Source organism: Cebus imitator, unplaced genomic scaffold, assembly GCF_001604975.1.
Source record: "Cebus imitator isolate Cc_AM_T3 unplaced genomic scaffold, Cebus_imitator-1.0 Scaffold520, whole genome shotgun sequence".
NCBI lineage: Eukaryota > Metazoa > Chordata > Mammalia > Primates > Cebidae > Cebus > Cebus imitator.
In genome coordinates, this window is record NW_016107835.1 from 1,027,339 (window position 1) to 1,041,272 (window position 13,934).

Below are 13,934 nucleotides of genomic sequence, written 5' to 3' on the forward strand. Positions count from 1 at the left end.
GAGGACATGGCTGTGTCCTACCAGGTAGGGCTACCACACCCATCCCAAAAGGTAGTCAGATACCCTGCATGAAGTTGCCAAGTGCCATTTGAAGCCACCCATCTCTTGATCTCCCCCATCCTATAAGACACCAAAAATAATAACTTTTTGCATTTTCTCCTGAAAATTATGAGCCCTGGGTGTTAATGAAATCTGGGTTATGAAAGGAAGGTGTATTGGTTCATTAACTCATCCATCCATCCATCCATTCATTCATTCATTCAGTAAATGTTTTGAATACCTACTTACCATGTGATAGGAGCTAAGGGACTGAGAATGCAGCCCAAGGTAGAAGAGGAGACACGACTCCTGTCCTAAAAAAGCCTATGAGATAGTTGTGATGCACCCATAGCCACATAAACATATATTTCCAAGTCAGTTGACCATGAAATAGACTTGGGAAGCCATGGGGAGCCTAGACTTTTACCAGAGCCAGTGGATCCAAGCCCTATGGATCTGATACACATTCAATTCCCCCCCACCAGGATTTTCTATGTAATAATTGCTTTTGTACCTGATGCTGATGAGAGAAGGACTCATAGTGCTTACCCCATCCTGGGTTCATCCTATCTGTTTCGGCTTAGCTCTCTGCCGGCTGCTCTGCCCTGTCAGGATCAGGGAAGGGGCCAACAACCCACTCTATCAATATCCCTGGGCTGATGGGCCAGTGAACTTTGGAAAAGAGTCTACTGATCTGTGCCTGTGAGTAAACATAGCAACTGAACCCATAATGTTTTTAGAAGACGAAGACCACCAAATTCCCTCATGTACAAGCCTGGCAGCCTACTGGCCATGAGAGTCCCATCACTGGGATCTGAATCATGAAAGCAGTATGACTGTCCTCCAAAAGGACAGAATAATGACCTTATGGGACAGTTGTGGGTCTTCCCACCCCCAATCCCAGGTGGCACCCACTGTGATGCCCTGTACTCAAGGGACAAAAGTGGAGTTCATTGGCTTGGTGCTCTAAATAGACAGCATTGGGGAGGGAGTTGTGAAGAGTGTGTGACTGCATGTGACATGATGTGTGTCCCTTCTGTCCAGGGGTCTCAGGTGGGAGTGACCCCCACCTCTGATGCATTCTGGGCCTGGTCCAAAAAAGTTTCAGGTTTGGATCCAACAAACGTTTACTGAATCCCTACAAAGTTCCAAGCCTTTTACTTTATACTTTGACACATTTTTATATCATTTAATCTTTAACAATTACCCTTTAAGGTAGGAATTATCTGCATTTTACAGATGATAAAACAATCGCAAAGAGGTTCATTGATTTGCTCAAGTATATCATACAGCTTTTTTTTTTTTTTTTTTTTTTTTTTTTTTTTTTTTTTTTTTTTTTTTTTTTTTTTTTTTTTTAGCTGAGGCCTGTCTGCGTTGGTTGCTTATCTTACAGCATTTCTTGTCTTCTCTACTTTTGGAGCAACTGCTCCCCTTATACAAGCCCCCTTATTTCCTCTCCTTTTCACAAGCCCAGGTGGGCTTTTCTTGTTTTAATACTGCATTTAATAGCACAAAAAATCACGAATACAAAGAAACTGGCAAAGGTGTTTGTCAATGATATCCCTGCCTCCTCCACTTTTCTGCTTTCATACCCATATATGTAATGGGCTACATTTTTTAGAAACTTTTCTTTTCCCCCCCAAACATATAACTGTTATGTGATTGGTCAATTGAAGCTGAAACACCCATGGAGAAAGATGTTTTACGGTTACAAGGGCACACCCCCCCCCACGCCACCCCCCTCCCCCCCACACTTTCCCACACAACCTTTTGGAGGAATATAGGATATGTACCAGTGTCAGCATTTTCCTGCTCCTGCCTTCCTCATCCAGAGCATTTCTACCATTTAATTTCCCTTTCATCAACTGCTTAGACTAGAGCCTCTTCTCCCTCCCCTTCTATTTCTCTTCAAATCAGGACCTTTTGGACACTGGGTACTGTTCAATTCTTACTCTGTCAGGCCCATGGGCCATGGTCAAGTAGGTCCTTTAGATCTCGATGCCAGTTGTAGTGTTGGTGTCGTCATCTTTCATTGCAGGTAGGTCTGTGTGTCACTTCAGTAGGCTTGCGTGTTCATTTCTTTCACTTTTTCTGACTCATGTTCCAGCACCTGTTTGTGATAGAACAGTAAATACCCTTCACTGTCCAGTACGTCCTTAATACTGGCCTTAGTGATGACGGCATCATCACACTTGAACCACTGGTCCTTGTGGTGCCGGATGAAGCTGGTATAGTGGCCACTCTCCAAGGTTCCTTGGTGATTAACCACAGCAAACAAGGAATACTTATTTTCGTTGTTTCCACTATTGGTTGGCAGCTGCAATTGTCCATTCATTCTGCTCTCTTTACTTGAGGCCATAAATGGTGTCATATCCAGCTCCAGAGGAAAGGAAATGTATGTAGTGATCTTGCGCCTCTGTTTGGCTGAATGTTCAAACCGTTTGAAATGAAAACAGGCAACGACAGGTAATTTATTCATCGTGAGCTGTTTGGTAGATTCCTGGTAGCTTTGGCAACTACCACATTTGATTTTGGCACTGCTTCCTAAGTGCTCTGGCCTTGTAAACCTCCGCAAGCAGTCCGTGAGGGTGGTGATTCCTGGTATGTGGCTTTCCCCGTTCACACTGCTCTCCCTCCCGGGGCTCATGGGCCAGAAGGAGGTGCAAGAGCCAGGCAAGTCCAAACTAATGTCCCAGCATGGGTCTATCGTGGTGGAGACGCCATGGCAGGCTTGACAGGTGACATCAGACTGCAGGCCACCTGTGAAGATTTGGTCTATGATGCAGTTACAGTGGTTGGGATTGCTGGCCGCCTTTCCGACATCATCGCCTTTGCAGTGCCTGTGCAGGACATCTAATGCCGCAATGAGGAACTCATGGGCATCCTGTTGCCTGTACCCTGCTAAATGGCGGGCATGTATCCATACCAGGTGCAGTAACTTATAGGGCACATGAGGAGACGGGTTTCCAGAATACAACTCGCGAAACAGCGATGACATCTCACAGACCAGACACAACTCGGGACTCGGCATCTCACATCGGTGCCTGTCAGAGAGGAAGAAATCTCTCAGTATCGGCGTGTGGGTGAGGGCCTGGACAATGCAGTTCATAAAGCATGTGTTGCCAAGATTGATGAGTCCTCTCAAACCAATCGTAAAGCTGGAGGTGATTCTTCTTCTCCTCGGGTTGTGCCCTAGCAGTTCTAATTCTGGTTTGGTTGTTTCCCAGGTTGGGAATTTCTCACCGAGGCCTGGCACTGAACATTGCTGGTGAGAAACCTCTGTTGAGGTGGAGGCTTGTAATTTCAAAGCTTCTCCTTGCTCTTCTTTGGCAATTTGCTCAATGTCTTTGTCATATACATAGTCCTTACACATAAAGCAGTATATACCTCCGTAATACAGGTCTACGGCTAAGTTGTGTTGTTTTGTCTCGGCGTGCTCGTGAATGTGTTTCTCCGTGAAGCAGCCAAAGAAGACACAGGAAAGGCAAGAGTGGAGTCTGTTCAAATGGGTGCCACACACATGGCAGATACACGACTTTGCCTTGCTTTTCCTGGTCTCTGGGGTTCCACACCACACGAAGCACTGGTAGATAACCCGCAGTTCCTGCCTCCAGTTCTCTCCCACCTTAAAGCTGTTCACGTGGGAACAGCCTGGTGGCCCCACGGCAAAATCCACATCCAGGCATCCGCCCCCAGGGCCGCGCCGGGGCCGGGGCCGGGGCGGGGGCCGGGGCCTAGGCTGCGGCGGGGTACGGAGCCGGGTCTGGGGCCGGGGCCGGGGTCGGCGGCGCGGGGCACGACTGCGACGCGGAGAGGGATCGGGGGGCCGCGGTGGGTCGGAGGGAAGGGTGGGGGGAGGAACCTCGTCGCTGCTGCCACCACCGCCGCTCCGCGCTGGGTTCTCATCCTCCAGCTCCTGCTTCGGCTCCTGCTCCGCCTCCCGGATCGGCTCGGGTTCGGGCTCCAGCTTGAGCTCTGCCCGGCGGCCCGGACCCTCCGCCGTCTCCACCTTCCCCGCCGTCTCCACCTTCCCCGCCGTCTCCACCTTCTCCGCGGCGTCCACCTTCCCCGCCGCCTCCGCCTTCCCCTCCACCTTCGCCTCCGCCTCCACCTTCCTCTCCGCCTTCTCCGCCGACTCCGCCGTCTCCGCCTCCTCTACCTCCTCCGCCTCCTCTGGCGGCGGCTCCTCCCCCTGCTCGCAGGGCTCGGGCGGCCACTGGGCGTGGCGGCGCGGGGGCCACGCAGATCTGGGGTGTCCCCCGCCCGGCCTGAGGGAGCGCGGTGGCTGTGGCAGCTGGACCCAAAAGGGACTTTCACTGAAGGAGGCGGCGGCGGAAGCAGGCGACGCCCCCGGGAATCCTCCCGCCGAAGCCCCCTAGTGGAGGCCGCTTCTGCAGCCAGGCCCCGTTTCCTTTAATTCAATATTTCCCAAACTTGCTTGTTCACGAGAATCACGTGGGGAGCGTGTTAAAATTACAGATTCCTCGGCTCCACCCGCAGGCCTACTGAATCAGAATGTCGAAGGAAGGTACTCCGGAACCTGTATCTCTAACTAGGGCCCCAGAGGCTGCTTATGATCAGGCAAGTTTGGGAAACACAGCTCTAATTCATTGAGACTGGCGGGAAGGGGGGCGGGGACCGCGCAGTCTCTTTAAGGAGCTTCCAGCTCTCGGCTCCAATCGCTGCTCTGACCCCCTTCATCGTCTCCTCCCCTCTCCTCGTCTTTCCCCGGTCTATGCAAGCTTCCCCCAGCCACCGCGGGGCCAGGCGCCGAGCAAATGCCAAGTCCAGAAATGTTTCTGAGGCCGTGAAATGTCCCCTCTGAGGGGGGTCCTGAGGAGCGCAGGCAGAAGCCGTGACAGCCCATCATTTCGGCAGCCGAGCCTGCCTCCAGCCCGGTCCCAGTCTCCCCTCCCACCCCAGGTCTTGCCCTTCCCGAAAAGGATGAAGCTCCAGCTGCAGTTCTGGGGAGGCCTGGACCCCAGCTCCGGAGGGTCCGGGCTCCCAATACCGCTGGGCGCGGAGAGGCACTTCCCTGGCCCATCTTATCAGCGCTCTGCAGAGTCTGGCCCTGCTCCTTGTCTCCTCCTGGGCTCCTAAGGCCATCGGTGGGTTGACAGCTTGGCAGCTGTCCTCTTGGCCCAGCAGACGCTGAGCAGCCCGGGGACACAATTCAGCTCTTCTCTCTAAGGCCAGCTGGAGGGATGAGGCATGACAAAGCCATCCCTACAGCTGGTAGCTCTCCTACAGCTGAGAGGGGGCATGAACTACAGGACAGAGTCCCAAGACCCTTAAGCCCTGGCAGCATCACTGGGTGGGCAGCAGGTGGAAGTGGAAGGAAGCTTGTGGAGCTGCCAGCAGGGATAGGGGGTCGGGCATGGGGCTGAGTGACCTCTGGGAACTCCTGTGCCAAGGGGCTGCTTGCACTGGGCATCAGCACCCCAAAGCCCACGAGGAGTGTGCCTAGAGCAAGTGACACAGATCTTGGGCATGGCTTGGGGGTGTCAGGCTGTAGCTGCTAGTCCCAGAGAGTGCAGCCCATGGCAGGCATCAGGACATAGATAGGAAGAGAGAGAGTATTCTAGGAAGAACCCAGTCCCCGAGTCCTGGTGGTGGCTGGCCATGGCCTAGTGCACGCTGTCTGGCTTGTGCAGCCGTGCTGCCTGACTACACCCTATAGCAACATTCTCCTTGCTCGACACTGGACACCAAACCTCCACCTAGCCCCTTCTTCCAGGAAGGGGACAGGGAGGCCTCCTAGGATTAGCAGCAGAAGTTGGTCCTCAGGAATCAGGAGCCCTTGAAAGGATGATGCCTGGTTCCCATACAGCTGAGGGTCGCCCTGGGCCCTGCCCTTCCTGAGTCAGCTCTTGTTTGAATTCCTTGAAGCACCCTAGCATCCTTTCAATAAATGCCTGCCCTTTGTGGCCTGCAACCAGAGGAACTGCAACTAGCACACTCACTGAAGAAATCCTCCTCCTCCTGCTGCTGCTGCTGCTGCTGCTGCTGCTGCTGCTGCTGCTAAAAACAACCAAGGTCATGGAAGAGGGGGTGGAGGATACTCTCATCCCACCTCCAGATTGACAACAAAAAGTTCTAAAAACCTCTGTGTACCTGGGACTGTCTACCATTGAAGATTAGCCATGGTAACTTGTTGACTTAGTGATGAACTTCCTGCAGAAGCCCATAGGTCCACCTGGACTCTGCCCAGGCCAGCGTGTTCTGAAAATGGAGGGCTCTGTCACCATTCACTCAACAAATGTTTATTCTGCACTGACCAAGGGCCAGATGTACTAAGAGCTGTGGACACAGCACTCCAACTTACCCCAGGCTACTGAAATCAGGGATGGCTTCTGCAGAAGACACACTAAGGAAAGTCCATGTCACTAGCAGAGAAGAGGCACCAAAACAAAAAATCAAAAACAAAAAAATACTAGAAACAGTTTGACATTTGATTTTTTTTTAAAGTAGTCCTCATGGGAAAAATCAGAACTTTGTTGTACTTCCTTACATTCATTTCCTGATTACATGATGCCTTTGTTTTGAATTACGTGTGGAGGGTGTCACCAAAATCTTTAGATTCTTTGTGCTTATGTGGATCTGGACCCAACCCCGGGCAAATGTTACCATTTCTGCCTCACAAAAAGATCTGACAGAATGCAGACCGTAGAGGCTATCCTTAGGAGAGACAGCTCCTCTTCGAACCTCGGTGATAAATCCAACTCTGACCACAAGGTGGCAAAACAGTAAATGACAATTCCTCATATATTTTTTGTATGTTTATATAAAACTATTGGTTTATATAAAATACTCGCTGAAAATATTTAGAAAAACGTGTGCTCCTTCACACATTTTTGGGTTGTCTGACATTTTGCATCATAAATGTCAATTGGCTATAAATAATGTAATTTGTGACAAATGTTAATATTCAAAAATAAAACTGTTATGTCACTATGTTCACATGAATCTGGTGAAACCTAAATACCTTAGTGATTTGAGAGCCACCATCATGTGTTTTAAAAATTTATAACTGAGCTCTTTTTTGATAGTTGGAAGTTGTACATTTTTCCTTTTCTCAGTTCTTAATTCAATTCTATTTTTCCAACAGAATTTTGCCTCAATAATTGTCTATTTTTGCACTTGAAATGTTTTTGATATATCCTATTTCTCTGCAGCAAAAATGTGTATATATTTTTATATTTAAATGCTCTTTAAATGTTCTTCTGATTATAAGGCTCTAAGTGTTGTTTAAAATTTTGCTCTTGTTTGAGTTATCATGACAATTAGTATAAGAATAAAATGGATCAAAACATTGTGAATATATTACCATTTTTATTAGGCAATTATTAAACATAAAACAAAAGTTCATCGGAGATAGATAGGGCTTTTAAAAAAAAAATTAATGGGTGTATCCATGGATAAACATTGCTTTTTGCTAGGATAAGATAGGCTTCAGCATTAACTCTCTTCCTATTTTTTGTTTGGTTAAATGTTAGCACACAGAAACCTCATTTATATGAATAAGTGAATAGGAATGGACATTTTGTTTTAGTAATGCATGCTAGTCTTTGAATTCCTTTGGAGATATATATGGGGGAAATTACGCAATGATTTATCTTCAAAATTATTTCTCATTATTTATCAGCTGATAACTTCATTGGGTTTTTCTTCAATTCTATTGGAAGCAAACAATTGGAGACTGAGTTGCAAAAGGATTTGATTCCCATTCATTTGTTAGAGCAAGTTGTTTGTTTACTATCATCAGCATCGTTTGGAATTGCCTCTCTAGTGCCCCAAGGATTTTACATGGCAGGGCAGTGCTCCCAGGTAAGATTCAGGATAGGTAAAAGATATGCTTTTTCTTTTGTAAAGTGCAAAAGGGACCATTGTGAAAGGGGATTTAGACAAAGAGTACCACCTTGATTCCTACACTGCAAGTGTTTTCTCTGGCAGATCGATTTTAAAAGACAGCACAGGAAATTTGAGGATGTAGAAATTGATCCCCTTAAAACTCCTATACTCCAGAGTGATGCACATTCCACTCTAAAAGTTGTTGGCTCATATTTATTATTATAAAAGTAATATATACAATATTTGTGTTTTTTTAATAAAAAGGTATAGAAGGCATAACATATAAAGTTAAAGCTTTTCCCCCTCCCCCGCCGATCACACCCATTTTTATTCCCCTGAGATAACTACTTGTTAGCAGTTTCACATTTATCCTTTAAGAAATTGTCTATGCAAATGCAAGCAAGTTTTATACATGCAGTTGTCCCTCAGTATCCGTGGGAGATTGGTGCCAGGACCCCCCGTGGATACCAAAATCCGTAGATATTCAGGTCCCTGATGTAAAATGTTGAGTAGTATTTGCATATAACCTACATACAGCCCCTCATATACTTTGAATCATCTCTAGGGCACTATGAATCATCTCTAGGTTACTTTTTGTATAATACCTGATAAAATGTAGATGTTATATAAATAGTTGTCATACTCTATTGTTTAGGGCAGCAATCCCCAACATTTTTGGCATCACCAGGGACCGGCTTTGTGGGAAGACAAAATATTTTACAGGGGATGGGGAGGGGAGAGAGGGGCTCCGGGGACGGGGGTGATGGTTTCCGGATGAAACAGTTCCACCTCAGATCTCCAGGCATTAGATTCTCATAAGGCGTGCGCAACTTAGATCTCTCGCATGCGCAGTTCACAATGGGATTCGCACTCCTATGAGAATCTACTGCCGCTGTTAATCTGACAAGAGGCGGAGCTCAGGCCATAAGCCTCGCCTCCTGCTGTGCGGCCCCGTTCCTAACAGGCGGCTCCAGGGTTGGAGACCCCTGGTTTAGGGAATAGTGTCAAGAAAAAACATCTGTCCCTGTTTGGTACAGATGCAGCCATCCATTGTCTTCCTGAATATTTTTGATCTGTGGTTGGTTGAATCCCCTTTCCATGGAAGCCATGGATAGGGAGGGCCAACTGTATTTCTTTTAAATGAAATAATTATACCGTAATATATAAAAGTTCTCTCCTAATTGATCTACACAACCAATGCAATGCCAGTAAAAATTTCCAATGAGTTTTTTGGGGTAGACTTTAAAAAGTGATCCTTAAATTACAATAGAAGGCTAAAAGGGATTTTCCCCCTTCCTGGTTTCTCTTTCTTCTTTCTGGAAATGAGGACTTAAAGGCTATAGCTGATAGCCATTTTGCAACTAATCATGATGGAAAGACCAAAAAGCTGATCACCTCTGGACCTATTTTTACATGAGAAAAATATATATCATATTTTGTCAATTCTAAGAGGTACATCTCTGCATGTTTCAACATCCCTGAAATCTTTAAATGACAATTTATGATTGTATTTGACAACATGTTTTTTTCTTTCTTGGTGGCACATATATACTGGAGTGTCTCACAGGCAGTGGTGTCCTAAGATCAGTATAATGCTCAAAATGTCATCCTTTTTAAGTCTTTGTTATTTGGATCCTGGTTGTATGTAGCTGAATACAATATTCCTAGGTGATAGCAGGCTTCCTATTTCACTCCTGGTGGAGTTTCAAGTTCTTTTCCAGGCCTTTAAGGCCCTACTAAATCTGGACTTAGACTCTTAGACCTCACTTTTAATCAACTTAGCATTGCCTCAAACAAACTCGATTTATTGATGTTCCTTGAGTAAGCTAAGCTGTCTTCTGCTTCCAGGCCTATGCCCTTATTGTTTTTTGCTTTTCTTTCTTTCTTTTTTTTTTTTTTGAAAACTCTTTTCTTAGACACCATCACCACATGATATGTTAACCCAAATGCCCATCGATGATAGACTGGACAGGGAAAATGTGGTACATATACATCATGGAATATTATGCAGCCATCAAAAATGATGAGTTCATGTCCTTTGTAGGGACATGGATGAACCTGGAAACCATCATTCTCAGCAAACTGACACAAGAGCAGAAAATCAAACACCGCATGTTCTCACTCATAGGCGGGTGTTGAACAATGAGAACACATGGACACAGGGAGGGGAGCACTACACACTGGGGTCTGTTGGGGGTAAATGGGGGAGGGGTGGGTGGGGTGGGGAGGTGGGGAGAGATAGCATGGGGAGAAATGCCAAATATAGGTGAAGGGGAGGAAGGCAGCAAATCACACTGCCATGTGTGTACCTATGCAACAATCTTTCATATTCTTCACATGTACCCCAAAACCTAAAATGCAATAAAAAATCATCACCACATGATGTATTAAATATTATACACACACATAATTAATATAAACTCCACAAGAGTAAAATGTTTACTATTCTATTCCCAATGCCTCATTGTTGCTTAATGCATAGTTAAATATTTGTGAAATGAACAGATGAATGTTTTCCATCATGCATGAAATCAACCATATTTTCATGTTTATTGATCATTTTGTATTGCCTTTTTTGCAAGCTGCCTAGTGACATCCTTTGCCTATTTTTCTTGTGGCTTCTTATTAATCATCATCATAAGTAACGCCTGTATGGTACTTGAATTATGCCAAGAACTGTTCTATTAAATTACTTAACCCTCACCACAATTTAAGAAGTAGGTGCTGTTATCAGCCCCATTTTACATGTAAAGAAACTGAGGCACAGAGAGATTGAGAGACACCCAAGAGTTTGGGCTCTTACCTACTAGCCCATTGTGTGTCAGAGTCTAGTGTACATACATATTTTTCCCCATTTATCCCTGGCTGTTGTATTTTACTTTATTTTTACCATATGTTGTTTAAGATTAATATGTAAACATGTTTCTGAAACTTTTATTTATGGATCCTGAATTTTAGTGTCTTATTTTTGTAAAAGTTTTTTTTTCTGATTATAAAAGTATACAGAAAGGGAAAAGGGCCTGAGACCAAAAAAAAAAAAAAAAAAAAAAAAAAAAGGTGGGGGGGCTTGATGATTTCAAAAAATGAAAATAAGGCCAGAAGGACGTAAGCTTAGTGACCAAGAGTGAGGAGAGTGGCATAAGTCAAGGATGAGGATAGAGGTGCAGGCAGGGACCAGATTACCTGGAGCTTTGTAGACAATTATATAGAATTTGAATATTGTCTTAATTGCAATGAGAATCATTTGAGAGGTTTTAAGCAAGGAAATGACACGGGATTTATGGTTTACATACAATAATTATAATCAAATAATAATAGTAGTTAACATTTATTAATTGCTTATGATATGCCAGGCAGTGTTTTATAAGTGTTTTATAACACCCTGATGGGGTAGGTACTAATATTATTCTCATTATACAGATAAGGAAACTGAGGCACAAAAATATTAATCACATTCAATTTGCTTACACTTACTTTTTGCTTCTATGCCTCTTCCCATTCAGAATATACCTAATTTCAACAATGAGATGTCTGATGCCTACTTTTTCCAGGCCCCTGATGTCTCACTAGTGGCCTGTAAGTCTTCAGCTGGGTAAAGAAAAGGAGAAGAGCAAAGCCACTTAGCACCAGCTCTAAGCGCTAAACAGGTAGGCTCCTCTCATCCATTTGGACCATGCCCATCTGCTCAGGCATAGCCATGCTGCTGGCCCATTCATGATGACTAGGGGAGTCAGCTCAGCAACCCCTGCTACCATTGCAGCAGGAAATGCCTTGCATCCTGTACTCCTATAGCCATATCAGCAATCAGAGAAATGAGGAATGGGGTCATTAGGATCAACCACAGGCTTCCAGGAGATTCCAGCCCTACAGAAGGAAGAAGAAAGCCTAGTGGTATGGAAGGGGCAGGGAATGGAGGAACCAAAGGCTTCTTTTAAGCACACATCTAGCCCTAGGTAGCCTGCACCCATGTGATTCCAATGGCCCAGGCCCTTCTCTGGCTGAAAGAAAGAAAAGGCTTAAAGAGAGAGCAAAGTCATGGTTGTAAGGGATGACAGCAATGATGTAGATTATACTGCATCATACCCTGACCAGCTATTTCCCCAGTTTTCACCACATAGTGCCCGCAGCTGGTCTGTTTCTTAGCATCCCTCAGTCTTCAGTACCTCTGACTGTCCCCTTTCAGAATGATGCCCCATTTGACTTACACTGTTGATTCTCTACCTATCTGCATTACATGGGCTCTGTATCAGCCTCCTGCATGCTGGCACAATACCTGGCAAACTGCCTATCTATCTTGCCCCTGCCTTTTAGGAAAACCCTGGAATCCCTAAATCTGTGTCCAGTACTGGAGGTTAGCCCTGTGGGATATAGCATGGCCCTGGGCCTGAGATTAGACAGAAGCACAACAAAGAACACATTCTGCAATTTTACTCAGCAAAGTGTGGAATCTGACTTCTTGTGCTTGTCCTAAATGCCTCTTTCAAGTTTGAAGAGTGGGGAAACGTATATTACACCCAAATTGACAGATAAAAATCTCATTCACACTTTTAATTCTTTCTCCAAATATTAATCCTTTTCAAACCACAAAAAGCAATACAAATAAAATTATATAACCTCAATAGAAGGAAATTCAGCAATGTCTAGCACAATTACATGTGTATTCACTATTTGACTCAGTAATCCCACTTCTAGGAATCTAACCCAAAGATACAAAAATGACATATGCACAAGGTCATTCATTGCACGAGGTCACATATTGTTATTACTGTGTATAATAACAAAAGGCTGGAGGAAAAAAAATGTCCACCACTAAGGGAGTAGTTGAATAAATTGTAGTGGAGCCATGAAATGAAGTACTATGGAATGAGACAGATTTCTATATAGTGAAATTAGTATTAACCACTGGAATATATTGTTAAGTGGACAAACCAAGTACAGATCACTGTATATAGTGTGCTACCCTTAGTATAAGAAAGTTGGGGAAATACAAATATTTACAGAAACATTTACTTGCATCTTAAATGGTACAATGGAATGTAAAGTAATTTAAATTGTTTCTTACGGGGGAGGGAGGAAATAGAGTGGAGGGAACAGACAAGAAAATGAGATGTTTCTAAAGTCCCTTGTTTTACAGCTTTGACTTTAGAATCCTGTGAATTAAAAAGAAAAAAAAATCCCTAAAAGCAAATAACCCTAACTGTGTAGCAAATTGGTAGTATAACCACACAGAGAAAATGATTATTTCAAGTAACACTAGAAACAATGTTTTGACTATACATCTCCCATGGGATATACCCTAAAGAAAAAAGGAACCATGTTCAGTAGTCTTTTGCTAGTAGTATTACCAGTATTGTTATTTTAAAACTGTTAAATGTATGTTGTAGGATAAAGCAAATAAGTATTATAATAATGTTGTCAGGAATCAAGGTTTTTAACATAAAGTATGTTACTTTATTTATACATAACATTTATATATAACATAAAGTATTTTACTTTATTTTTACCATATGATGTTTAAGATTGATATGTAAACATGTTTCCGAAAATTGTTTAAAGTTTAGAAGTATAAAGTAAAAGTATAAAGTAAAAGCATGCAGTTATAAAATTTTAAAAAATCTGTAGTCTTTTAGAATACAAATATCCACATGAACTTATAATGTATTTTTCTCTTCTAAAAAGTACATATTTCCTAGTTCTGTCCACTGGAAAGACATAGCAGAATGGTCTCTAAATATTATTTCCTACCAAAAGGAGCCAATCCTCCTTAGAGAAATTATTGTTTTCAGGTCTGTAACAGGAAAAATACAAAATGAATCTGGAATATCTTGGTTTGCTAGAAAGAAAATGAGATATCAAAGACTAATGGAGTTATGTCAAAAGAGCACAGGAACCATGATGAAGGGGTTCTCACTTGCCTATATTGGGAAAATTAAACATTTAAAAGTACCTGCAGTTCATGAAGCATCAAATGCATAAAATACATGAGTTCATAATGACATTTAAAAACACTGGTTACCCCTGAGTGATACTAGGGCAACAAATCA

At 44.0% G+C, this 13,934-nt stretch overlaps 1 protein-coding gene across 1 annotated transcript; it reads right to left on the bottom strand.

Moving 5' to 3' along the window:
• Positions 1-1,399: 1,399 nt before the first annotated feature.
• USP27X (ubiquitin specific peptidase 27 X-linked) lies at positions 1,400-6,107 on the bottom strand. Its single transcript, XM_017514201.2, has 2 exons — positions 5,868-6,107; positions 1,400-4,414 (listed from the first exon to the last, which is right to left on the bottom strand). The coding sequence occupies exons 1-2, from the start codon at positions 6,105-6,107 to the stop codon at positions 2,096-2,098; spliced, it is 2,559 nt and encodes an 852-aa protein (XP_017369690.1). The 3' UTR covers positions 1,400-2,095.
• Positions 6,108-13,934: the final 7,827 nt, after the last annotated feature.